Source organism: Lutra lutra, chromosome 8, assembly GCF_902655055.1.
Source record: "Lutra lutra chromosome 8, mLutLut1.2, whole genome shotgun sequence".
Taxonomy (NCBI): domain Eukaryota; kingdom Metazoa; phylum Chordata; class Mammalia; order Carnivora; family Mustelidae; genus Lutra; species Lutra lutra.
Genome location: NC_062285.1, coordinates 65,390,955 through 65,414,015, shown reverse-complemented (window position 1 = coordinate 65,414,015; position 23,061 = coordinate 65,390,955). Strand labels below are relative to the sequence as shown.

Genomic DNA, 23,061 nt, shown 5'->3' with positions numbered 1-23,061 from the left:
TATAGAATGGAATTTTATGGTTTCTTGGAAATGGAGTAATCAGTGATTCTAATTTTATGAACAACAGATTTTGATTTAGAAAATGATATAAATTACAAAGATGCTAACTTTGGCTTAATGTTGAATTTTTTTAGAAGCTCAATATTTGCTTAGATTTAATTGAAATCTCTTGAAAGACAGTTTTTGCAAGACAGTCAATGGGTTCATTTGTCTGTTATATTTTATGTGAACATATAACATATGTGTTACAATTTAATATCTCACATACTAAAGAAGGAAACTACTTTTTGTTCCCATAAGAAAAAATTAATAGATCCTTTTAGCTCTCAAATAGATAAAACCATTGATTTTATTTTTTCTTAGCACAGTAACAAATTTCCTGCCTATTGGGAAATTTGAATAGGACACAGTAATTTAATATTTGAATAGTTGTAGTTATTAATGCTAAGAAGTAATTTAAGGAAATAGACACTTTGAGGAATTGTGTTTCACCTAGACTTGAAAAAGGTAATCCAAACAGCAAACATTTTGAGTACTTAGTATGGCCTACACATTGTACTAAATGTTTTACAATCTGTTTTTCATTTAGTCTTCACAGCAAGTCCTTGAGGTAGGTATTAGTATTAGTCTGTTGTATAGATAATGAAACCGAGAATAAAGATGGTATAGCAATGCCCTGAATGTTGGACTTTATTTTTTTATTTTGTCAAATTAGTTAACTTAAATTGGTCATGTCTTACATTTTGATAGCTTTCTAATTTCTTTCACATATATTTCATCTGATATAGGTAGAAAGACCATGAATGGTCAAGCCCAGGTTATTTACAAATACATGTTACTAGCTCTCTACTTTTTACTGTTGGTAACCATCTTTTTGTTCAGTTATTTCACAGCAGCTGCTAACCCAGAAAGGTGTTGTTCTCCCTCCTTCCAATTTCCCAACTCCCACAAGAAAGTCCATGTAGTTGCTAAAACTTTAAAACATTAATAACATACTACTATGAAAATAGTTCACATTTTATATTAGGTTTTATTTTGCTTCCGGAGTTGTGAAGTCAAGGGCTCTCTTCTCTTCTGGAGAAATAGCAGAATGTTTCCTCTTGATGGTCCTAGCTCAGTATACCTCCCTGTTTGCTGTTCCTTATGTGTGAAGATTTTGTATTTCTTCAAAACCGTATACTTCAAACACAGTAGACTAAAGATGTGTGCTATCTTAAATGGTTTTGTTTCTAAAATTCTTAGGCAATTAGGATTAGAGCTACTGTAACATTCTTTCGTAGTTTATTTTTTATTAAAACAATAACGTACTTTTTCTTTTATTATTTATGATTGGTTTTTAGCATTGCTGCTTGTTATTTTAAACACCTGGCTTTCTTCATTGAACAATTTTATTTTCTTTAATCCATGTGAAAACCTTGCTATTAGTTATATTCATGTTATTTCATTAATGCATTTTTGTTTGTTTATACATTTACTCTGTTTGATTAAGGATAAGAACTCCTGTACTTTTTAAAAACCTTTCCAAAACCAAATAGAGAAATTAGTGATTTTTATATATTTCTTTTTGTCTGTTTTAGGATGGCTACCATAGAGTAGTTAATATTGTGCCAAAGAAACCACCACTGCTAGACAGACCTGGTGAAGGAAACTACAGTAGATATTACAGTCATGTTGATTACCAAGAATATGACGAGGGCCGCAGTTTTTCTCATGATCGAAGAAGTGGTCCACCTCACAGAGGAGTATGTAAATTTCCCCCGTGTACTAATTGTTATTTTTTATAAGTTTAAAAATCATGTAATTTTTGAAATTTATGTGACTGGCCATGAAGGCAGTTGAATAAACACTTCCTGCTTGATGCTCTGTTGAGTTGCCTGCTAGAGCTGTCAAATGGGAACTGGTAGTGGAGAATCTTGGGACAAAGTAGGTAAGCCACTCTGGGTAGCTCTATCTAAGTGACATTAATTCCAGCTAGCCTGTATTTTTATCCTCTGGATTGGCAAGAATTTACAGAAGCAGATAAAGATAATTTACTTTGCCTTGGTACTCAGTGAGTGATAAGCAGGTGGTTACCATCTCTTACTGGATGTATCCACTTATAATTACTTTGATTATTTTCATCATGATGAGATGCTGTGGGTGAGGTTGGGTTACAGTTGAGCTTCTGTGTCATTTTTGTTATCCTTCTTAAAGTCTACTTAGTAACTCATATTAGAAAGCTCTCAAAACACTGCCTGTCCTATATATAATAAGCACTTTTTAAATGTTAGTTTCTATTATTACCATTGATGTTGCTATTGTATTTTGTTTCTCTTGATCATCTTTAATAATCTAGAAGTATGTATTTAATGTTGCAGTAAGCTGTCATTGAACTTGATTGCAACTATTCCTTGATGCAGTTCCTTTGACTTAGCTTGTGTGTTTACATCACTCTTATAGACCGTTTTCCTACGTTTTCTCCTTTCCCCTTCCCTACTATATAATTTTGCAATTAGTAGTACATATTCAAACATTGTTTATGTTAAAATTTCACCTCACTTTGGCTGTTGGAATTATTTTCCATACTTGACCCTCGAAGAAATGGAGGTAAGGTGATTTACCTAGGGTTGGGTATGTATGGAAGTCCAGTTCTCTTACTACTGCATTATGGTGAGCCTTAACAATTCTAAAGTAATAATGAGACTATTCAGTGTTTTCTTGTCATTTTAAAGTTTGGGGTACATAGCTTCCTTCTCCTAGAGTGAATTTTTGTTTTGTTCAATTTTTAAATGTCATGCCTTTCCTTTAGGAAGAGGGATTTGGTGTTGAAAAGTAATTATACATTATCTGTATTCTAGAAATACTGGATTTTGCCTTTGGAGCCATTATTCCAGGTAGTCTGAGGAAGAAAAAATTTGGCCTTCACATAAAGTTGGTATCCCTCTTAGTAAAATCAAATGTGGCCATTTGATATAGATAGGGAATTTGGGATTCATTGAACCAATTTGTGTTTGAATCCTCGTGAATATGATTTTTTCCCTAAAATGTAGCGTAATAGTGCCTCAACATTAGTTTTTTGTTACAAATTGCGTTTATCATACTTTATACAACATTTTCCCTTTATATTCTCTTTAAACAAAAATAAGTCTGTTGGAGATCTTTAGGACTCTTGTGACACTATCTTGAGTTCAGTTATATAAAGTAAATACTTATTTGATCTAATATTGTAGAGCTTTTGAGTTTTTTCTTCTGTTTGTTTAGATTTACTGTTGGGAAGGAAAATGATGAATACATTACTCTTGTGTTAGAATATATGATGCTGGGGCGCCTGGGTGGCTCAGTGGGTTAAAGCCTCTGCCTTCAGCTCAGGTCGTGATCCCAGGGTCCTGCGATCGAGCCCCACATCGGGTTCTCTGCTCAGCGGGGAACCTGCTTCCTCGTCTCTCTCTGCCTGCCTCTCTGCCTACTTGTGATCTCTGTCTGTCAAATAAATAAATAAATAAATAAATCTTAAATAGGATGCTAAAGAGGAAGATGAAAACAGTATTTATTTTAGCTGAGTTAATATTTATAAATAATTAACTTTATATTCTATATGTAATTTTAAAGCATTTGGGCATGATCTACTATTTTTTAAATGTATTTTTTCTGTTTTAGAGGACAAAATATGCTTTTTAAAATTAATTTTAAACTTAGTGCCACATCTTGCTCTAATATAGCTTATCGGTAGGTGATAGCTTCTTTTTTTAATTTTTATTTTTTAATTTTTAAGGATTTATTTATTTAACAGAGAGAGACAGAGAGGGAACACAAGCAGGGGGAGCTGGAGTGGGAGAAGCAGGCTTCCCGCTGAGCGGGGAGCCCGATGTGGGGCTTGATCCCAGGACCCCGGGATCATGACCCTAGCCGAAGGCAGGCACCCAACGACTGAGCCATCCAGGCGCCCCAGGTGATAGCTTCTTATGATATTGTTTCCAATCATAGATTTTGATAAGAATCAAGATGAGAAAAAAAAACTTGAACAAGAAAAGTAATGAAGTAAATTCATTGCGCTTGAATTTGAAAATTGGTGGGAGAACTTGACAGAAAGAAAATAAAATGAAAGGTTGAGAAATGTATGCTTGATTAAATTTAAATTGAGCCTCTGTTCTTATAAGCGTCCTGAACTGTTGTGATGTTGGCATGTCTTTGGCAATAAGGCTGTTAGGGCCCCAAAGAAATACCATAAGCATTTTCATAGAGCTAAATGGTACCACAGGTTATTGGTCTACTAAATTACTTGTTGAAATGGATGACTTGCTATATCTTTTCCCCCCCTTTTTATGCCTTTGAAGCTCAGAGAGATTTAAAAAGGTGTCTTTGTCCTCATATTATTTTGGTCTTAGAGACGTTTCTAGTAGTACTATTAGATATATCCTGCTTGACTAAAATAATGTAAACAAATATCTAAATAACTTTTTTTATTTTACAGGATGAATCTGGCTATAGGTGGACAAGAGATGATCATTCTGCAAGTCGACAGCCTGAGTACAGGTAAAATGATGAACATAGTACCATAACTACTTTGATACTTGATTCACTGAGATGTCTTCTGTTGAAATCTAATCTCAAGGCTTATAGATAAAATATTTTTTATTAGGATTTATAATTCTGAGAGCAACAAACATATTCTTGTGACTGTAATATAATAGCACCGATAGCTTTCTGTGTTGGCATTTTGAAAACTAATAATAAAAAAAAATGTTTGAACTATTGGTATATTCTCATCAAATTAGGTATTAAATTATTCCTAATGTGTAATATGGATTATAAGGTATCTGCTTAATTAGAATGTTAAGGACTTTTTTCCCCCCTCCAGAATATTTGAGTCCTTAGAGAGTGTCTCTTATTAATATATTTTGGGAGAACTTTAGTCATTGTTAGCGTTGGTTACTTATAGAGGCATCTGATAGAATAGTTAGGAAAAAAAACACAGATGGACAGATTTAATCAAGTTTGTTTTATTTTTATTTTTTAGGTTATTTATTTATTAGAGTATACGCTAGGTGGGAGGGGCAGAGGGAGAGGGAGAAGCAGACTCCTCACTGAGCAAGAAGCCTGACGTGGGGCTTGATCCCAGAATCTTGGGATCATGACTTGAGCCACCCAGGTACCCCTCAAGTTTGTTGGATTTTTTTTTTTTTAAGATTTTATTTATTGGGGCGCCTGGGTGGCTCAGTGGGTTAAAGCCTTGCCTTTGGCTCAGATCATGATCCCAGTATCCTGGGATCGAGCCCCACATTGGGCTCTGCTCAGCGGGGAGCCTGCTTGCCCCCCCTCCGCGTCTGCCTCTCTGCCTACTTGTGATCTCTGTCTGTCAAATAAATAAATACAATCTTTAAAAAAAAAAAAAAGATTTTGTTTATTATTCGACAGCGAGAGACACAGCGAGAGAGGGAACACAGAGGGAGTGGGAGAGGGAGAAGCAGGCCTCCCAACAAGCAGGGAGCCTGCTGCGGGGCTCGATCCCAGGACCCTGGGATCAAGACCTGAGCCAAAGGCCGATGCTTCATGACTGAGCCACCCAGGTGCCCCTAGTTTGATTTTTTTAAGGACTTCACAAAGAAAGTAGTAGAAGTTATAAAAGGAGCTTTTTAAAGATCTCCTATGGGGGTGCCTAGATGGTTCAGTTGGTTAAGGATCTGACTCTTGATTTTGGTTCAGGTCATGATCTCAGGGTTGTGAGATCCAGCCTCATGGAGAATTGGGCTCTATGCTTGGTAGGGAGTCTGCTTGGGATTCTTTCTTCCTCTCCCCCTGTTCCTCCCCCGCTCAAAAAAGAAATAAATCTTTAAAAAAAGATCTCTTATAACTCTCTCTGTAGACAAGAGAAAGTAGTGCTACAACTCTCTAGGTGCCAGAAGTAGACAACAGGATTGAGTGGGTCAGAGCAAGGTAGTTTATTATACACAGCACCTTAGTCATCAGGGGTATTAGCATGGTAGTGCTGGTTCCCTGCCCCCAAGTCCCATAGGGTGCTGTCATGGGCAGAGATGGTGGCTGTGTATACAGTGGGATGCACTGCAGCTGAGGAACACACTGTCAAGAGCTTGCTACTCATGGAGGACTACCTTTCCCAAAAGGAGTAATGGAGAAAATAGATGCTGAAAAATACTTGAATAAAATTTAATTTCTGTGTTAAACAGAACAGTTAAGTTTTAGACAACTAGAAATAGAAGAGAATTTCCTTTATCTTATAAATAGGGATTTACTATACTAAATGGTAGAGTTAGAAGGATTTGCCTTAGGGGCGCCTGGGTGGCTCAGTGGGTTAAAGCCTCTGCCTTCGGCTCAGGTCATGATCTCAGGGTTCTGGGATCGAGCCCCGCATCAGGCTCTCTGCTCAGCAGGGAACCTGCTTCCTCCTGCCTCTCTGCCTACTTGTGATCTCTGTCTGTCAAATAAATAAATAAAATCTTAAAAAAAAAAAAGAAGAAGCATTTGCTTTAAAATTAGAACAAAGCATAGATGCCTGTTATCACTGCTTCTATTCATCATGGTAATGGAGGTCTCAGTCTCCACAGTAAGACAAGAAAAATGAAGTTGTAGGGTTAGAATGAAAGAAAGTTATTTACAGATGATAAATTATGTAGAAGATCCAATAGAGTCTATAGACTATTAGAACTGTTAGGAAATTAGCAAAGTTTAGTATAACGAAATCAGCTATTAGCACGTTAGAAAATGTAATGTAAAAATATTTTCTATATCATAAAAACTGTAAGGAGTAATGGGAATAAATCCAACAAAAGTGTGTGAGACCTATGTAGATGAAATTGCAAGTCATTTCTAAGGGACATTTGAAAAGACCCGAGTAAAAGGAGCAACATATATGTGACATTCTTGGCTGGGATGAGACAGTATCATGAAGATATCAGTTCTAAAATTCAGATGTTCATTCAGTTCGGTGCCAGTCTAAATTCTAGGATTTTTCTCCATGGAAGTTGGTAAGCTGTTTCTAAATTTACTATGAAAGAGTAAAGGACCAAATGTCAAAAGTAGCATTGAAAAAGATATGAAGGCTCGATATACTATCAAAACTTACATTACAAGCTATAGTAATGTAAACAGTGAAACAGGATAGGGAGTCTAGAAACAAACCTAAATATACCCAGGAGTTTGGGATACAGCAACAGTGGCACTACAAATAAAATGGGGAAAGAATGAACTTTTCAGTTAATAGTGTTGGGAGAAATGGCCATCCATTTGAAGGGGGAAAAAGTGAAATCGAAAGCCTGGTGTATCAAAGCCTGGTATGTCAAAGTATCTGGTATAATAAAGACCTAAATGTGAAAAGCGAAAGTGTAAGAAAAACTCTTGATTAGATTAACCAGTGGTTTATATTCACTCCAAAGAAACAGTTTTTAGGTTGATTTGAGGTGATTTCAGTTTTTATTTTATTTATTTATTTATTTTTTAAAAGAGTTTTATTTATTTATTTGACAGACAGAGATCACAAGTAGGCAGAGAGGCAGGCAGAGAGAGAGGAGGAAGAAGGCTCCCTGCTGAACAGAGAGCCCGATGTGGGGCTCGATCCCAGGACCCTGAGATCATGACCTGAGCCGAAGGGAGAGGCTTTAACCCACTGAGCCACCCAGGTGCCCCTGATTTCAGTTTTTAAAATAATAGTTGGTTTCTCGGGACGCCTGGGTGGCTCAGTTGGTTGGACGACTGTCTTCGGCTCAGGTCATGATCCCGGGGTTCCAGGATCGAGTCCCACATCGGGCTCCCAGCTCCATGGGGAGTCTGCTTCTCCCTCTGACCTTCTCCTCGCTCATGCTCTCTCTCACTGTCTCTCTCTCAAATAAATAAATAAAATCTTAAAAAAAAAAAAAATAAAATAATAGTTGGTTTCTATCTTTAATTCTCCCTTCCTGTCTTTTTTTTTTTTTTTTTTTAGATTTTATTTATTTATTTGTCAGAGAGAGAGAGGGAGAGAGAGCAAGCACAGGCAGACAGAATGGCAGGCAGAGGCAGAGGGAGAAGCAGGCTCCCCGACGAGCAAGGAGTCCGATGTGGGACTCGATCCCAGGACGCCGGGATCATGACCCGAGCCGAAGGCAGCTGCTTAACCAACTGAGCCACCCAGGCGTCCCCTTGTCTTTTTATTTTTTTTTAAGCATTTTATTATTTTCCTGTGTGTGTGTATAATTTTACATAAATGAAATAAAATCACATATGGGACTCCCCGTTTCCCACAGTCATGTTAACAGCTGGGAGTTATTTTTTTATTTATATTTAATTTGGGGTATTTGTTGTCAATGAGATCACATACATATTCTTCTGTAAGTTGCTTTTCTCATTCAGTGCTTGTGGAAATCCCTCCAGGTTATTTGGTTTAACTTTTATTTGAATCCTTTTTTTTTTTTTAATAAAGATTTTTATTTATTTATTTGACAGAGATCACAAGTAGGCAGAGAGGCAGGCAGAGAGAGAGAGGAGGAAACCGGCTCCCCTCAGAGCAGAGTGCCCGATGTAGGGCTTGATCCCAGGACCCTGGGATCATGACCTGAGCCGAAGGCAGAGGCTTTAATTTAACCCACTGAGCCACCCGGCACCCCCATTTGAATCCTTTTAATGGCTAAGTTACGTTGCATCATGTGGGTATACCAAATAATTTAGCTGTTCACATATTGATGAATATTCACTCTGTTTCTGGTACAAAACAGTGTTATAATAAATCAGAGTATATGATGTCATTATAAAACAGTACTTAAGTTTCTATGAGATAGATTGCCAGAAGTGGAATTTCTGGGTCACAGGACATATATATTTTACTTTTTTTTTTTTTTTAATTTTAATTTTTTAAAAAAAGATTTTATTTATTTGAGAGAGGATGAGTGAGAGAGAGCATGAGAGAGGAGAAGGTCAGGGGGAGAAGCAGACTCCCCAAGGAGCTGGGAACCCCATGCGGGACTCGATCCTGGAAGTCCAGGATCATGACCTGAGCCGAAGGCAGTCGCTCAACCAACTGAGCCACCCAGGCGCCCTATATTTTACTTTTTAATCGATGTTTTTCAGTTTGTCTTCTAAAAGGCTTGCAACATCTATTTCAATATTTGAAAAAAAAAATCTAACATTTTAATTTTTGACATTTATTTTTCTTTCCATCTTATTTATGAGTATGAGTTTTAAAATTTCTTTTAAGAATTGTTATAACTGTATTCCATTGATTCTTATAGATACAGTTTTTTATTTTTTAAATCTTTTTAAAGTACTCCATGCCCAGTGTGGAGCCCACCATGGGGTTCGAACTTATAACCCTGAGGTCAGGAGTCAGATGCTCAACCAACTGAACCACCCAGGCACCCCTGATAGACAGCAATTTTATACTGATTCCAACATAGCATATTCTAGTTATTCTGTGATCAGAGAGTGTTGCCTGTACTCCTACTCTGTTGTTTGAAATTTTTTGGTATAGGAGTTCATTCTGTATGGTATATTCATTCATTTGATAAGTATTTATTGGGTGACTGGTATATATTAGCTATTCTTCTAGCCTCTGGGGATAAAAGTTCTGCTCTCATTAGCCTACATTTTAGTATGAATTATAGATAGTAAACAGTTAAAAAATAAAAATTCATAAAAATGAAATGCTTGTAGTATAGAAGGGGTTCTTCCACATCTTCTGCACCTTCACTTGATGTCTGGGTGTCCTCAGTGACATTTCAGGTATGTCTATCATAGACTATCAAAGAAGCTAATGCTTTTCAAGGCTAGCATCTTTCTGGCTGTCTGTAGGTTGTTCCCTATTAGGTGGTCTCATTGAAGACTTTGTAAATAGAAAATAACTTTTTTTTTTTTTAAAGAATTTATTTATGTATTTGACAGAGAGAGAGAGCAAGAGAGGGAACACAAGCAGGGGAAGTGGGAGAGGGAGAAGCAGGCTTCCTGCTGAGCAGGGAGCCCAAAGTGGGGCTCTATCCCAGGACCCTGGGTTCATGATCTGAGCTGAAGCAGATGCTTAACGACTGAGCTGCCCAGGTGCCCCCAGCTGTTTGTTTTAGGGGGAAAAAATACTGCTGCGTTGTAAACCATGCAGAGAGTACTTGTGTATATTGGTGAGAAAATAAGGTTCTGAGTATTTAGGACCATACCAACTAGTGTTTTTATTTTTATTGAGGTATACACGGTAATTCTTTACATTGTAGAAATTATTAGACTATTTAAAACATTTGATACAGTTTTTAAGTTTATACAAAAGTTGTGAGATGGGCCCCTGGGTGGCTCAGTGGGTTAAGCCGCTGCTTTCGGCTCAGGTCATGATCTCAGGGTCCTGGGATCGAGTCCCGCATCGGGCTCTCTGCTCAGCGGGGAGCCTGCTTCCCTGTCTCTCTCTCTCTCTCTCTCTGCCTGCCTCTCTGTCTGCTTGTGATCTCTCTCTGTCAAATAAATAAATAAAATCTTTAAAAAAAAATGTTGTGAGAATAATTTAAAAAACCAGAGACCCCAGTAATGTTGCCCACAATGCCCCGATAATGTGTTTTATAGCAAAAAGATCTAATCTGAGTTCATAGGTCATATTTTTAGACTTCTTTAATCTGGAACAGTTCTTTAGTCTGTTCCTTGATTTCTATGGCTCAATGTTTTTGGCAAGATGGGCAGACATTTTGTAGACTGTTTCTTAATTTAGGTTTGTCTAATGTTTGTGATTAGAGTTCAGTTATGCATTTTTGCCAGGACACTTCCTGAAGTGATGCTGGATTCTTTTTATTGCATCCTGTTAGGTTGCATATGTTGATTTGTTCCCTTATTGGTTTTATTGACTTTTATCCCTGAATTAAGATGGGGTCTGCAAAATTTCTTCACCGTGAAGCAGGCCTCTTCACCTGACAATAGTGTTTTGTTCGGGAGATACTTTCAAACTATGCGAGTCTGCCATTCTTCATCCCATTTCCATCCACTAGTTCTAGCATTCATTGGTGTTTCTTGCCTGAATTATCAATATAATTGTTTGTAATGGTGATTTTGTAATTATACTCTTCTTTCTGTACTTATTATGCATACTGTTACCAGTTATCTGTTGTGAGAAATAGCTTTCTCTTCTCCACCCCCTTTAAGAAGAAACCAAACTTTGTTTATATCAGTATGAATTCCTATTTTCAATGTGTTATAAACTGTTGCTGTCATTATGGTGCTGAAATTTGGTCAGTGAGAATCCCTTGAAGTTAGCGTCTGTGTTTTTTCAAAAAATACTTAGTTGTAGAGGCATATGTATAATAGAAAATATGCCATTTTAACCATTTTTAAGTGCACAATTCACTAGTGCTAATTACATTCACAATGTCAGGTAAGATGGTTACAGAAAAAAAACATTTTCAAAACTTTTTTTCATCATCCCAAACAAACTATACCTGTTAAGCAATAATTCCTTATGTTTCCTTACTCTCAGCCCAGGGAAACCACCATTCTACTTTTTGTCTTTAAAAATTTGCCTGTTCTTGGTGTTCATATAAGTGGAATCATGCTATACTTGTCCATTTGTGTTTGTCTTCTTTCACTTACCATGATGTTTTTAACCTGGTGTAACAGAATGGCATTCCTTTTTATTGGTATATAATATTCCATTTTGTGTATTTACCACATTTTGTTTATCCATTTATCTTCTTGAATATTTGGGTTGTTTCTACCTTCTGGCTATAATAAATAATGCTGCTGGGAACATTGACAAGTAACTATCTATTTTGAGTCTCTGTTTTCAATTCTTTTGGGGGCATATCTAGGAGTAGAATTGCTGGGTCATATGGTAATTCTATGTTTACCTTTTTTTTTGTTTTTTTTTTTGTTTGAGGAACCACCAAACTGTTATCTGTAGTGGCTGTACCATTTTGCATTCTCACCAGTGTGCAAGATTCCCAGTTTCTTCACATATTTACCACTACTTGTTATATTCTTTTTATTATTGTGTGTATATGTGTATGTGGGGGCATTCTGTTAAGTGCTTTTAAAAATTAAAACCTAGATTACAATAATTTCAGGTTCTGTTACTTTGTTATATATTTGTTATTTATTTATGGATATATGTTATATATTTGTTATTTTGTTATTATGTATGTTATATATTTGTTACATATTTATGTAAACCTATGTATAAATATAATTTTTATATTTGTTATATATTTGTTATTTTGTTATTAGCTATTTTGTAAATATAATATTGCTATAGCAAGTTATAGCCTAAATGTTCACAGGCGCTATCTATATAATGAAATGATTGCTGTGTATTTTTTAAACTGCTGCATTGTGTTGTGAGAATGAAAGTGAATAAGAGCTTCTAGAAGGAGGTTCTGTTCTTTGTTGTCAGATAAGGGAAAGAAGAAATACTCTGAAATAAGTAATACAAAGCAGAATGGGGTGGGTCATACTGGGATAGGTTCTGACACTGAAGGAATTCAGAAGAATGTTGATAAGTAAGGTGATAAGGAAAGACTGAGGAGGAGGGATCATTTGAGTTGAACTCTGAAGGCTAGTTAGCATTTCTGTCGGAAGAGACTGCTAGAACTAGAGGAAGACTGGTGGCTGGGCCATAATAAGCAAGTACTGAATATGTATGTGATGAGGCCATTTTGAATGAAGTACAGGTGCTAGAGGACATCTGAGTTGTTGGAGTCTGGTGGAGAGAGTGGGAATAAAATTGCATAGAGGAGGTCAGTTCTGGAAATGAATTTGGAGGAATCATTGGTGTAAAAGTGATCTTTGAATTGGGCTTTGGCTGCTTGTGCCTGGCAGAAAGTTTTACAGGCCTGGCAGAAAGTTTTACAGGCTGGAGGGGATGACTCTTACTTCAGGAATGACATCAGCTGGTGTAGAATTCATAGAGCAAAGGTGAGAGGCAGCAGAGAGCAGCTGGAGGACTGGTATGGCACAGCTTTTATGTGTTTCCTTTTTAAAACCTATGGTGACTGAAGGGTAGGTGGAGAATTTAGAATGATGCTTGGGTGAATAATGGAGGGAAAGGGTCTTCCCTAGAAACTCAGGCTTCTTGGAAACTCAGTGCTGAACTGCAGTTCTGTGAAGTCTTATTGAAACTTACATTCCTTTAAGACCTTAAAAAAGAAAAAAAAGGAATGTGAGCCTAATTTTAGCTAGATCTATTATGTGTGTATGAAAACGAATGCTACTTTTGAAATTCAGTGTATGCAGTATCTCTTTTCATTTAAATAAATACTCTGTATTTTCTTTTAAATGGTTTTATGAAGATTTTCAGTGGAGCCCTGTACATATTAACAATTCCACCATTTCCTGTGATCTTTTCCACCCTTAATTTATTTGTCTCATGTGATAGGTATAAGTCACATTGTACTATCTACTTGACTCTGGAGTGGTTGTTCATTTGTTTCAATTCATTTATTGTACTTTGATAAATCGTATTAATATGGGTATATTTTGTAATGTTAGAGGCTTTTCTGAAGGCTTTGTGTGGACTTTTTTTTTCTTTTTAGGTATAATCAATGTGTTGTCCTTACCCTTTTTATTGTTTTCATTGTTTCCAGAGGCTTTATGTGGATTTTTTTTAATGTATAATTAACATATGACCTTATATTGTATCCTTCCTGTTGTTGTTGTTATTGCCATCTTGGTTTAAGTGTGAGGTGGCATCTCTATTTATAGTTTTGATTTACATTTCCCTAGTGGTTAGTGATGAGCAGTATTTAATGTGCTTATTGGTTATTTGCATATCTTCTTTGAAGAATTAACTACTCATTTTTTTGGCCCATTTAAAAATCAGGTGATTTGTCTTTTTATTGTAGAATTTTAGAAGAGTTCTTTATATATTCTGGATATTAAATCCTTAACATATATAGCTTGCACATATTCTGTTCTTTTGATAATATCCTTCAGTATTCAAAATTTTGGTTTTGATGAAGTCCAATCTCTATTTTTTCTTCTGTTGCTGTTTTCGGTGTCATATCTAAGAATCCATTGCTAAATCAGTGTTGTTTGGTTATGGCTTGTCCATGTCATTCTTTGATCACTTCCTTACCTTTGGATGCCCGATATTCCAGGTTATTCTTATGCTTTCTCTGCCTCAGGCCTAATGTCTAAGCTATTTCTCCAAGGTGCACAGGTTCTCATTGGTGGAAAGTCCCAGAGCTGGACGCTAGTGTGCGTGCATGTGCACACCCATGCGCACACACACACACATACTCTTTTACATCTGTGTTTATTTGTTTACGTTATTTACATATACTGAAGGCCATGAGTTTGTGGCAGTATTCTTTTCCTGTTTTCCATACTGTATTTTACCCCCTCTTTCCATCAGTGAAAAACCTGGCTCCATGGGTCTCTTGCTCTCTTACACATCTTGCCAATATATGCGAAGAATGCAAGGCCCTGACCACTTTTTACCCATGGTGTTTCTCAGAATTGAGTTTTTAGTGAGCATTCTTGAAAGATAAGGTAGTTCTTTCTCTATGTCAAAGAGCAGCCTTGCTTGTTGCTTTGTGTAAAAAGTAGTGTCTTCTCCAAGTGTTCCATAGTTGTGAACCAAACCCACTATGTGTGTAGCATCAGTCTTCGCTTATATCACATTGTTTCTGTGGGACTTAGAACCAGACTTCTGTAAACAAGCCAATGCTATGTTGCTTGCTGTGCTGAGAATAATAAAAACCTTTATCCCAGTAGTTTTGTATCTTCTACTAGTATCCATGAAACACTAACAGTCTAATTTATTAGCTTGTCAGTAGAGTAGAATCTGATCCCAGACTTGAAACCATTATCCTCAATATTTTTGCTTACATTGTTTACGCAGTTAGTCGTCTGACCCTTTGGGTCTTCCTTCTTGCTCTGTCCAGCACTTTATTTGTGCAGATTGCCATCACCGCTGCTACTAGGCCACCTGGCTTCACACCATCTTCCACAGATCCATTACTAGTTGTGGAACTTTTGGTTTATAATTTATCTAATGTTTTTCACTTTGTTTTTTATGTGTTTCATACTGTAGCACCTTATGTACTTTGTAAATCCAACACACACACACACACACACACACACACGTTAGTGGTTCATATCAAATAAGTGTGGAGTCAGTCATTGGAAACAACTGGATTAAATAACAGCTAACAGAGGAAAAATGAGTGTATTGTTTTCTTTTTCTTTAAGATCTTATTTATTTGTCAGAGAGAGAGACAAGCAGGGGGAGCGTCAGGCAGAGGGAGAAGCAGTCTCCCTGCTGAACAAGGAACCCAATGCGGGATTTGATCCCAGGACCCTGGGATCATGACCTGAGCTGAAGGCAGATGCTTAATCAACTGAGCCACCTAGGTGTCCCGAATATATTATTTTCTGTCTCCCACACTCCTACCCTCCCTCTGAAAGTTACCACTTTTTTCTTTAATAGAGCCTTGTACTGATAATTTATTCACATTTCAATCATATCATCATCCATTCATCTTGGTTCTATATGTTCTGTGATCTTATTATCTCTTTTTTCAAAACACACTTGTAGATAAAATTTAGAATATATTAGGAGCCACTTCATTTTGTATCCAAGCAACATGTCCTACTTTACAAGGGTTACTAATTTAGACTGAATGAGATGGTTTTTTTTTTTAATGGAAACAATTTTTTTTAAAGATTTTATTTATTTGAGAGACAGAGATTACAAGTAGGTGGAGAGGCAGGCAGAGAGAGGAGGAAGCAGGCTCCCTGTGGAGCAGAGAGCCCTATGTGGGGCTTGATCCCAGGACCCCAGGATCATGATCTGAGCCGAAGGCAGAAGCTTTAACCCACTGAGCCACCTAGGTGCCTGAATGAGATGGTTTTTAACAGTCCTTTTTTTCCCCTGTAGTTATGAGGTGTTAGAATAAACTTTAGGATGGAACTGATTGTAAAGTATTAAATAGTATTTAGAAATATAGAACAAGTGTGTCATCATGTGGCCAACATACTTTCTTTTTAAATGCTGAGGTTTTTTTTCCCCTGTATTCACATATGGGACATTTTGATTAAATGGTTCAGTATTTTTATATCTATTGATTTTCTTTAAAGCAAAGATTTATTTTTTATTTTATTTTTTTAAAAGATTTATTATTTGTTTGACAAAGAGGGAGAGACAGCAAGAGAGGCAATATAAGCAGGGGAGTGGGAGAGAGAGAAACAGGCTCCCTGCTGAGCAGGGAGCCCGATGGGGGGCTCAGTCCCAGAACCCTGGGATCATAACTTGAGCTGAAGACAGACACTTAACTGAGCCACCCAGGTGCCCCTATTTTATTTTATTTTTTTAAAGATTTTATTTATTTATTTGACAGACAGTGAGGGAAATAAAAGCAGGGGGTATGGGAGAGGGAGAAGCAGTCCTCTGCCAAGTAGAAAGCCTGATGCAGGGCTTGATCCCGGGACCCCAGGATCACAACCCAAGCCAAAGGCACCTTAACGACTGCGGCACCCAGTTGCCCCTATTTTTTTTATTTTAAAGATTTTACTTGTTACTTGAGAGAGAGTGCGAGAGAGGGATAGAGCTAGGGAGAGCATGAGCAGGAGAAGGGCAGAGGGAAAAGCAGACTCCCCGCCAAACAGGAGCCAGATGTGGGGCTTGATCCCAGGACCCCGGGACCACAACCTGAGCCAAAGGCAGACCCTTAACTGACTGAGCCACATAGTCATCCCTAAAGCAAGGTTTAATTTTGAATTTTATTGTAGTCATTTTATCTTCTTAGGTGATATACTATTTGACAGAGAAAAATACTATAAAACACCTTTGGTTTATTAGTTCAATAGTACAGATGTTTATTGAGTGTTTACTTTGTGTCAGCTGCTGTGCTTATATCATTAGCTTAGAGTCTAAGAGTGAAGTAGATGCGTAAGAAGATAGCCTAATATACATGCTGAAGTTGCATAGAATGCTGTAGGAAGATAAGCATTTACCCTGTTCTGGGGGGTTTTATTGAAGATTTCCTGTAGGAACAGAACAGATAATATGAACAAAACTTGAAGGAAAAATAAGAGTTGACCAGATGAAGGGTAATGGGGAATATGTTCCTGCAAAAGGAAGAGCATGAACAAAGCTGTATGAGGCATGATGGGTAGAGGTGTTAATGGATTCGTATGTCTGACATAGGGAATTGTGAATTAAATTACAACTAAGAAGTCTGAATACATAGTTTTAAAAATATAGTTTAATTCTTTTAGCAATTAGGAGCTCCTGAAAAATTTTAACTTGGTAGACAGGCTAGCCCAATTGGAATGTAGTTTCCTTTGTCTTCAGTGTAGAAGATGATTTTTTAAAGATTTTTAAAATTTATTTGTAGAGAGGGAGAGAGCAGGGGGAGGGGAAAAGGAGAGGGAGGGAGAGAATCCCAAGCAGACTCCTTGCTGAGCACAGAGCACAATGCGACATGGGGCTTGATCTTGTGACCCTGAGATCATGACCTGAGCCTAAATCAAGAGTGGGATGGTTAGCTGACTGAGCCACCCAAGGACTCCTAGAGGATGATTTTTTAACGGTGACACTGGAGATAGAACAAGAAATCATGAATACCTGAATTACAGAAGAGAGGTTGGAATGGAGAAAAAGGGTTAAATTTCATAAATGCTTAGGGAGCAAAAAATCAGCAAACTGTGGTTGTTGGATATGGGAATAAAGACAAGGAAACTATCTGGATTTTTTTGTTTTGTTTACTGTTTGTATAATAATACCATTATCTAAGATTGGTGTATAGGAGGAATGGGTTCAAGGGAGGAGCTGCATTCAAAAGTGAGATTGTGGGGCGCCTGGGTGGCTCAGTGGGTTAAAGCCTCTGCCTTCGGCTCAGGTCATAATCCCAGGGTCCTGGGATCAAGCCCTGCATCAAGCAGCGCATCAGGCTCTCTGCTCTGCAGGGAGCCTGCTTCCTCCTCTTTCTCTCTCTAGCTGCCTTTCTGCCTGCTTGTGATCTCTGTCTGTGAAATAAACAAATAAAATCTTAAAAAAAAAAAAAGTGAGATTGTCAGGACACCTGGGTGGCTGAGTGGGTTAAAGCCTCTGCCTTCAGCTCGGGTCATGATCCCAGGGTCCTGGAATCGAGCCCCACGTCAGGCTCTCTGCTCAGCAGGGAGCCTGCTTCCTCCTCTTTTCTCTCTGTACCTGCCTCTCTCCCTACTTGTGATTTCTATCTGTCAAATAAATAAATAAAATCTTAAAAAAAAAAAGATTGTCCAAGGAGAGAATGTAGTCAGACAAGAGCAGTGACTGAGGTCAGAACCCTTGGCCTTTGTGGAAGTGATGGAAAATAAAACTTCTTAAACAATATTTGGGGTCACCAATGTCTAATGAAACTGAGTACTCCAGTAATACCAAGACTAAAATATCTCTTGGATTTGGCTCTGTCAGGATGAATGAGATACAAGGTGGTAAATTCAACTTGAGTGGGTATGTTTTTGAAAAATACTGAGATGGAAAATAGGGAATGCCATATGTTGAAAATGCAGGAGACTTACTGGTATCCATGAGGTGAAGGTTGAGGACACTGGCTAAAGGAAAATCATCTAAAACTTTTTTTTTTTTAAAGGTGATCAGTGACTTGAACGTATTTATATAGGTTGAAGGGAAAAGAGAAAAGTTGAAGGTACAAGGCAGAAAAGGCAAAACTGATGGGGCACCTGGGTGGCTCAGTTGGTTAAGCCACTGCCTTTAGCTCAGGTCATGATCCTGGAGTCCTGGGATCGAGTCCCACATCAGGCTCCCTGCTCAGCAGGGAGTCTGCTTCTTCCTCTGCCCCTCCTCCTTTTCATGCTCTCTCTCTCTCTCTCTCTCTCATTCTCTCTGTCTCAAATAAATAAATAAAATCTTTTTTTTTTTTTTTTAAAGATTTTATTTATTTATTTGTCAGAGAGAGCGAGGGAGAGAGAGTGAGCACAGGCAGACAGAATGGCAGGCAGAGGCAGAGGGAGAAGCAGGCTCCCTGACGAGCAAGGAGCCGGATGCGGGACTCGATCCCAGGACGCTGGGACCATGACCTGAGCCGAAGGCAGCTGCTTAACCAACTGAGCCACCCAGGCGTCCCTAAATAAATAAAATCTTAAAAAAAGAAAGAAAAGGGAAAACTTCCTAAGGTAAATGAGCCAGGATGAAGGTCATTGATTTGAGGGGCTAACTTTTAATAGAGGGAAAACTCATGCTGGGAAAGGAAGGATGAAATTAGAAATGAGGCAGATGAAGGCAAGCTGGGGAAGGAGGAATTTGGGCTGGCATTTGGGGTAGTTCATGCCTGAAGACTTTTATTTTTTAAGAAGTGAGGTAACTCATTGAGAAAGAAAGTTTTGGTGCTAGGTTAGAGGACTTTGGGAGGATTATCTGAAATTAGAATAGCTGCTGAGGTGAATGGGAGATTGAGCTCACTAAAGACAAGTAAAAATATTACTAGTGGAATTGAAGGCACAGTGGAAATTAGAAACCGTGTGTCCTTTGTGGGTCCAGTCTGTAGGCTGGTGACAACTGTAACGGTGAAGAAGGGAAAGATTTTGGAATTAATCAGGTTTGGGCTTGGCTAAGGTAATGTATCAGAATTGCCAGGATGGGAAGATATTGGTATTCACTGTGCTTCAAATACGGTAATTGAGCCTGGAAAGGCAGTAAGTGAGGCCAGGACAGGGTTCATGGCTTGCTAGAAAATAAAGAAGGCTTACAGGTATCTGTGAGATGGAGTTATAGGAGTGAGCAAACTGAAGGATAAGACATTGTGGTAAGAATGCGGTATTGGATCTTGAAGAAGAGCACTTGGGGCTGATAAGTGGCAAGGTTTAGGATGTAAGTGTAAAGAGTTAGGATAGTTGAGGACTTGCTATACCATTGCACAGTTGATCCCTATGAATTTTGAGTCACCCATTATGTGGGTAGGATGTGTTACAGTGCAGACTATATCCTTGGGTTTAGGAAATTTGGGAAGGTTGTCAGAAGGTTGGTGATATGGGCAATGTGGGGTTATAGTGGAATAGCATAGACTTATGGGCTCTTTCTCCCTTTTCTTAGAGGATGGGGGATTTAGAACATAACCCTATGTGTCATGTACTTGAGGATCTTGAGGCAGTCATCAGTTCATGGTTGGTACTCACGAGTTTTAGGGGGCTACTTGTGTTCAAATACCAGGTTTCACTTAAAGAAGTTGGAAGGGTTGGTTTATGAAGAGGCTGAGGATGTAAAAGCATTTACAGGATCAACTCAAATTACTGTATTTTGTTATTTATGTATACACAAACATAGTTATTAAGCATAAAGTACTTGTAAACACAGGAAAGCAGTTAACATATTCATGTATCTGTGGTAGTAATGCCCCTCTTTGTTAGTGAAAATAACTCCTGTACCCTTCAGTGGAATGTGAACAAAAGCTGAGGGGCAGATTGGAGCGGCTGCTACTTGGTGCAAAGCTGATGTTTGTTCTTTGGGAATATAAGCACACCATGGCCTGCTTCAAAAGAAGTCAGAAGTCCGGATTTTTAAAATGCTAAATTTCTTGAGTTTTCAGTGTTTACAACTAAGTAAAACCAGAGTTTGCAGTCTCCGGAGTAAGGCAACAATCTGGGACTCTGCAATGAAGAGCATGTAATAGCAGCTTGTCTAGTACAGTGGTTTTCAACCCTGGCTATACTCTGACTTAGGTAGAGAGCCTCTTTTTTTTTCTTTTCTTTTTTTTTTTTTTTTTTTTTTAAATTAGTTCCTGGTCCTCACATTTGGAGATCTAATTTAATTAGCCTGGGCATCATATTTTTCAAAAGCTCATCAGATGTCCTAATGTGAAGCTAGACTTGAGAAACACTGGTCTAATAGGTAGAACAGAGTGACAGCAGTCCCAAAACAATAGGTGCATGTGAACGATGATTTCTTGGCACCTCTTCTCATTTATGGTAACTTTATTTGTCTTTATCCTTGACAGCAGTTACTTCCTTTGCTTATGTTTCTGTCTTTTTAAGATTTTATTTATCTTTGTGGGGGGAGAGAGAGAGGAGAGTGAGCATGCACACGAGTGGGAAGAGGTGGAAGTGAACTCCCCACTGAGCAGGGAGCCCAGTGTTAGACTCTAGGATCATGATGTGAACTGAAGGCAGATGCTTAACCTACAGAGCCACCCAGGTGCCCCTTGCTTATGTTTTTATAACTTGTGTTTACAAGATCACTTAGAAACTCATTAAAAATGAAAATTTCCAGGCTTCATCTCAAAGAATTCTGATGCTGTAAGTGGAGACTTGGAATCTGTATGTTCATGAGCCCGCCAGATGATTGTGATGTAGAAAGAAGGTCTGGAGACTGAAGTTTGAGAAACACTGTCCTGTACTCTCTGCTGCTGGTGACCGATAAATCTGTATCTCTAGCCTTGGCTTCTTTTCTGAGCTCTACATTTCTACATCCAGCTGTCTGTTAAGACTCCTCTTCATTTGGGAATCCAAAACTCTAAACTGAAATGAAATACATCAGTCTTGAGAAGACTTCTACCTGTTGTCCACACATTTTAGGCACATAGGTGGACTACATTTCCCAGTCTTCATCCCTGCTAGTTGTGGCCATATGGCTTATTTATCTCCAGTACAATGGGAATATAACTTCTATTTCTATGTGCATTCTTCCACATACATTTACCTTTTCCCTTCTTGCACGATGGGCCCTGGAATGGAATGGCAGCAGACTTGGGACCTTGGAAGACACATGTTGAAATAGAGCTGTCAAGCGTGGTTTCTTGGGTGATTGTGTGGAGCAGAATTTCTCACCCTGGAATGCCTGCCCTATACTGTTTTGTACAGATAAAGTTCTTTTGAAACTTTGTAATGACTCAAGGTTACATTTTTGGTATTTATGTTACAGCAATTTAGGCATTTTTTTTTTTTTAAGATTTTATCTATTCATTTGACAGAGATCACAAGTAGGCAGAGAAGCAGGCAGAGAGAGAGGAGGAAGCAGGCTCCCTGCTGAGCTGGGAGCCCGACGCAGGCCTCGATCCCAGGACCCTGGGATCATGACCTGAGCCGGAGGCAGAGGCTTTAACCCACTGAGCCACCCAGGCACCCCAGTTTAGGCATATCTTAACCTCAATAAGAATGAGCACTCTTTTAGGTGTTAGAGATCAAACTGAAAATAACACAGATAAGATCTGTTGTCTAGCTAGGAGATCCTTTAGGAGATCTATGCCTAGAGTGCTTTTACTAAACTTTTTTTTTTTTTTAAGATTTTTTTTTTTTTTTAATTTATTTGACAGAGAACACAAGTAGGCAGAGAGGCAGGCAGAGAGAGAGAGGGGGAAGCAAGCTCCCTGCTGAGCAGAAAGTCCGATGTGGGGCTCGATCTCAGGACTCTGAGATCATGACCTGAGCCGAAGGCAGAGGCTTAAGCCGCTGAGCCACCCAGGCGCCCTAGAATGCTTCAGATGTAAAGATGTTCTTTTGTGGAAAAAGCTCGGGACTTGGGTCACCAAATTTCTCAACTCTGCTGCAAGATACTTGTTTGATTGTTGGGTAGTATAGGATAAAAGTAGTGTGGGAAATCCCTTATCTTAAATCATAGTGCCCCTGGTGCTCTTGTTTCTACATATAAGAAAGGACATTTGAGACCTGCGCTTATTTTTAAGCTTGGTCTGTAAGTTACCAAGCCACTTTGTCAGAATGATTCTTGAAATCTTAATTCCTTTTTAAAGTTTGTATTGACTAGAAATGAAGTAACTAATATCTTCTGTGGAATAATTATACATGTTGGATGTGGGAAGGAAAGAAAAATGAGGTTCTGAATAAGTAAAATGCCTTCATGCTCCATCCCGCTCCTGCTCCTTCTGTTCTTCCCCCGTACTTTACTGAATTTTACCCTTAACCAGTAAATATATCTGTGGAAACTGAGGGATCCATCATAACTTGTCTAGGTTGGTGCAAGGGGCTGGAATTATCTTGGGGATGTATAATAGTAAGGATAGAATCATGAGTTTCATAAATCTACTTTGAAACCAGCGTTCAAGGTAATTATGGTGTACATGGTTCCAGGAACACATTTTGAGACACACTGCTTTATGGGGTGTTAGTTCTTCCCATCTTCCATTCTTCTGGTTACTTTGCCTTCTGTACATGCCCAGCATTATAGCTGAAATGTTTGTG

General features: G+C 38.2%; 1 protein-coding gene across 10 annotated transcripts in view; it reads left to right on the top strand.

Annotated features, from left to right (window-relative positions):
* The window catches only part of PPHLN1 (periphilin 1), a 158,624-nt gene that overhangs the window by 19,149 nt on the left and 116,414 nt on the right, over window positions 1-23,061 (top strand). For 6 of the 10 annotated variants that reach the window (XM_047741299.1, XM_047741300.1, XM_047741296.1 and 3 more), the window contains 2 exons: window positions 1,578-1,742; window positions 4,451-4,512. In XM_047741299.1, coding sequence (XP_047597255.1) covers window positions 1,578-1,742; window positions 4,451-4,512 — 227 coding nt within the window. The remainder of the gene's footprint in view (window positions 1-1,577; window positions 1,743-4,450; window positions 4,513-23,061) is intronic. The other 4 variants (XM_047741305.1, XM_047741303.1, XM_047741304.1 and 1 more) reach the window with 1 other exon arrangement.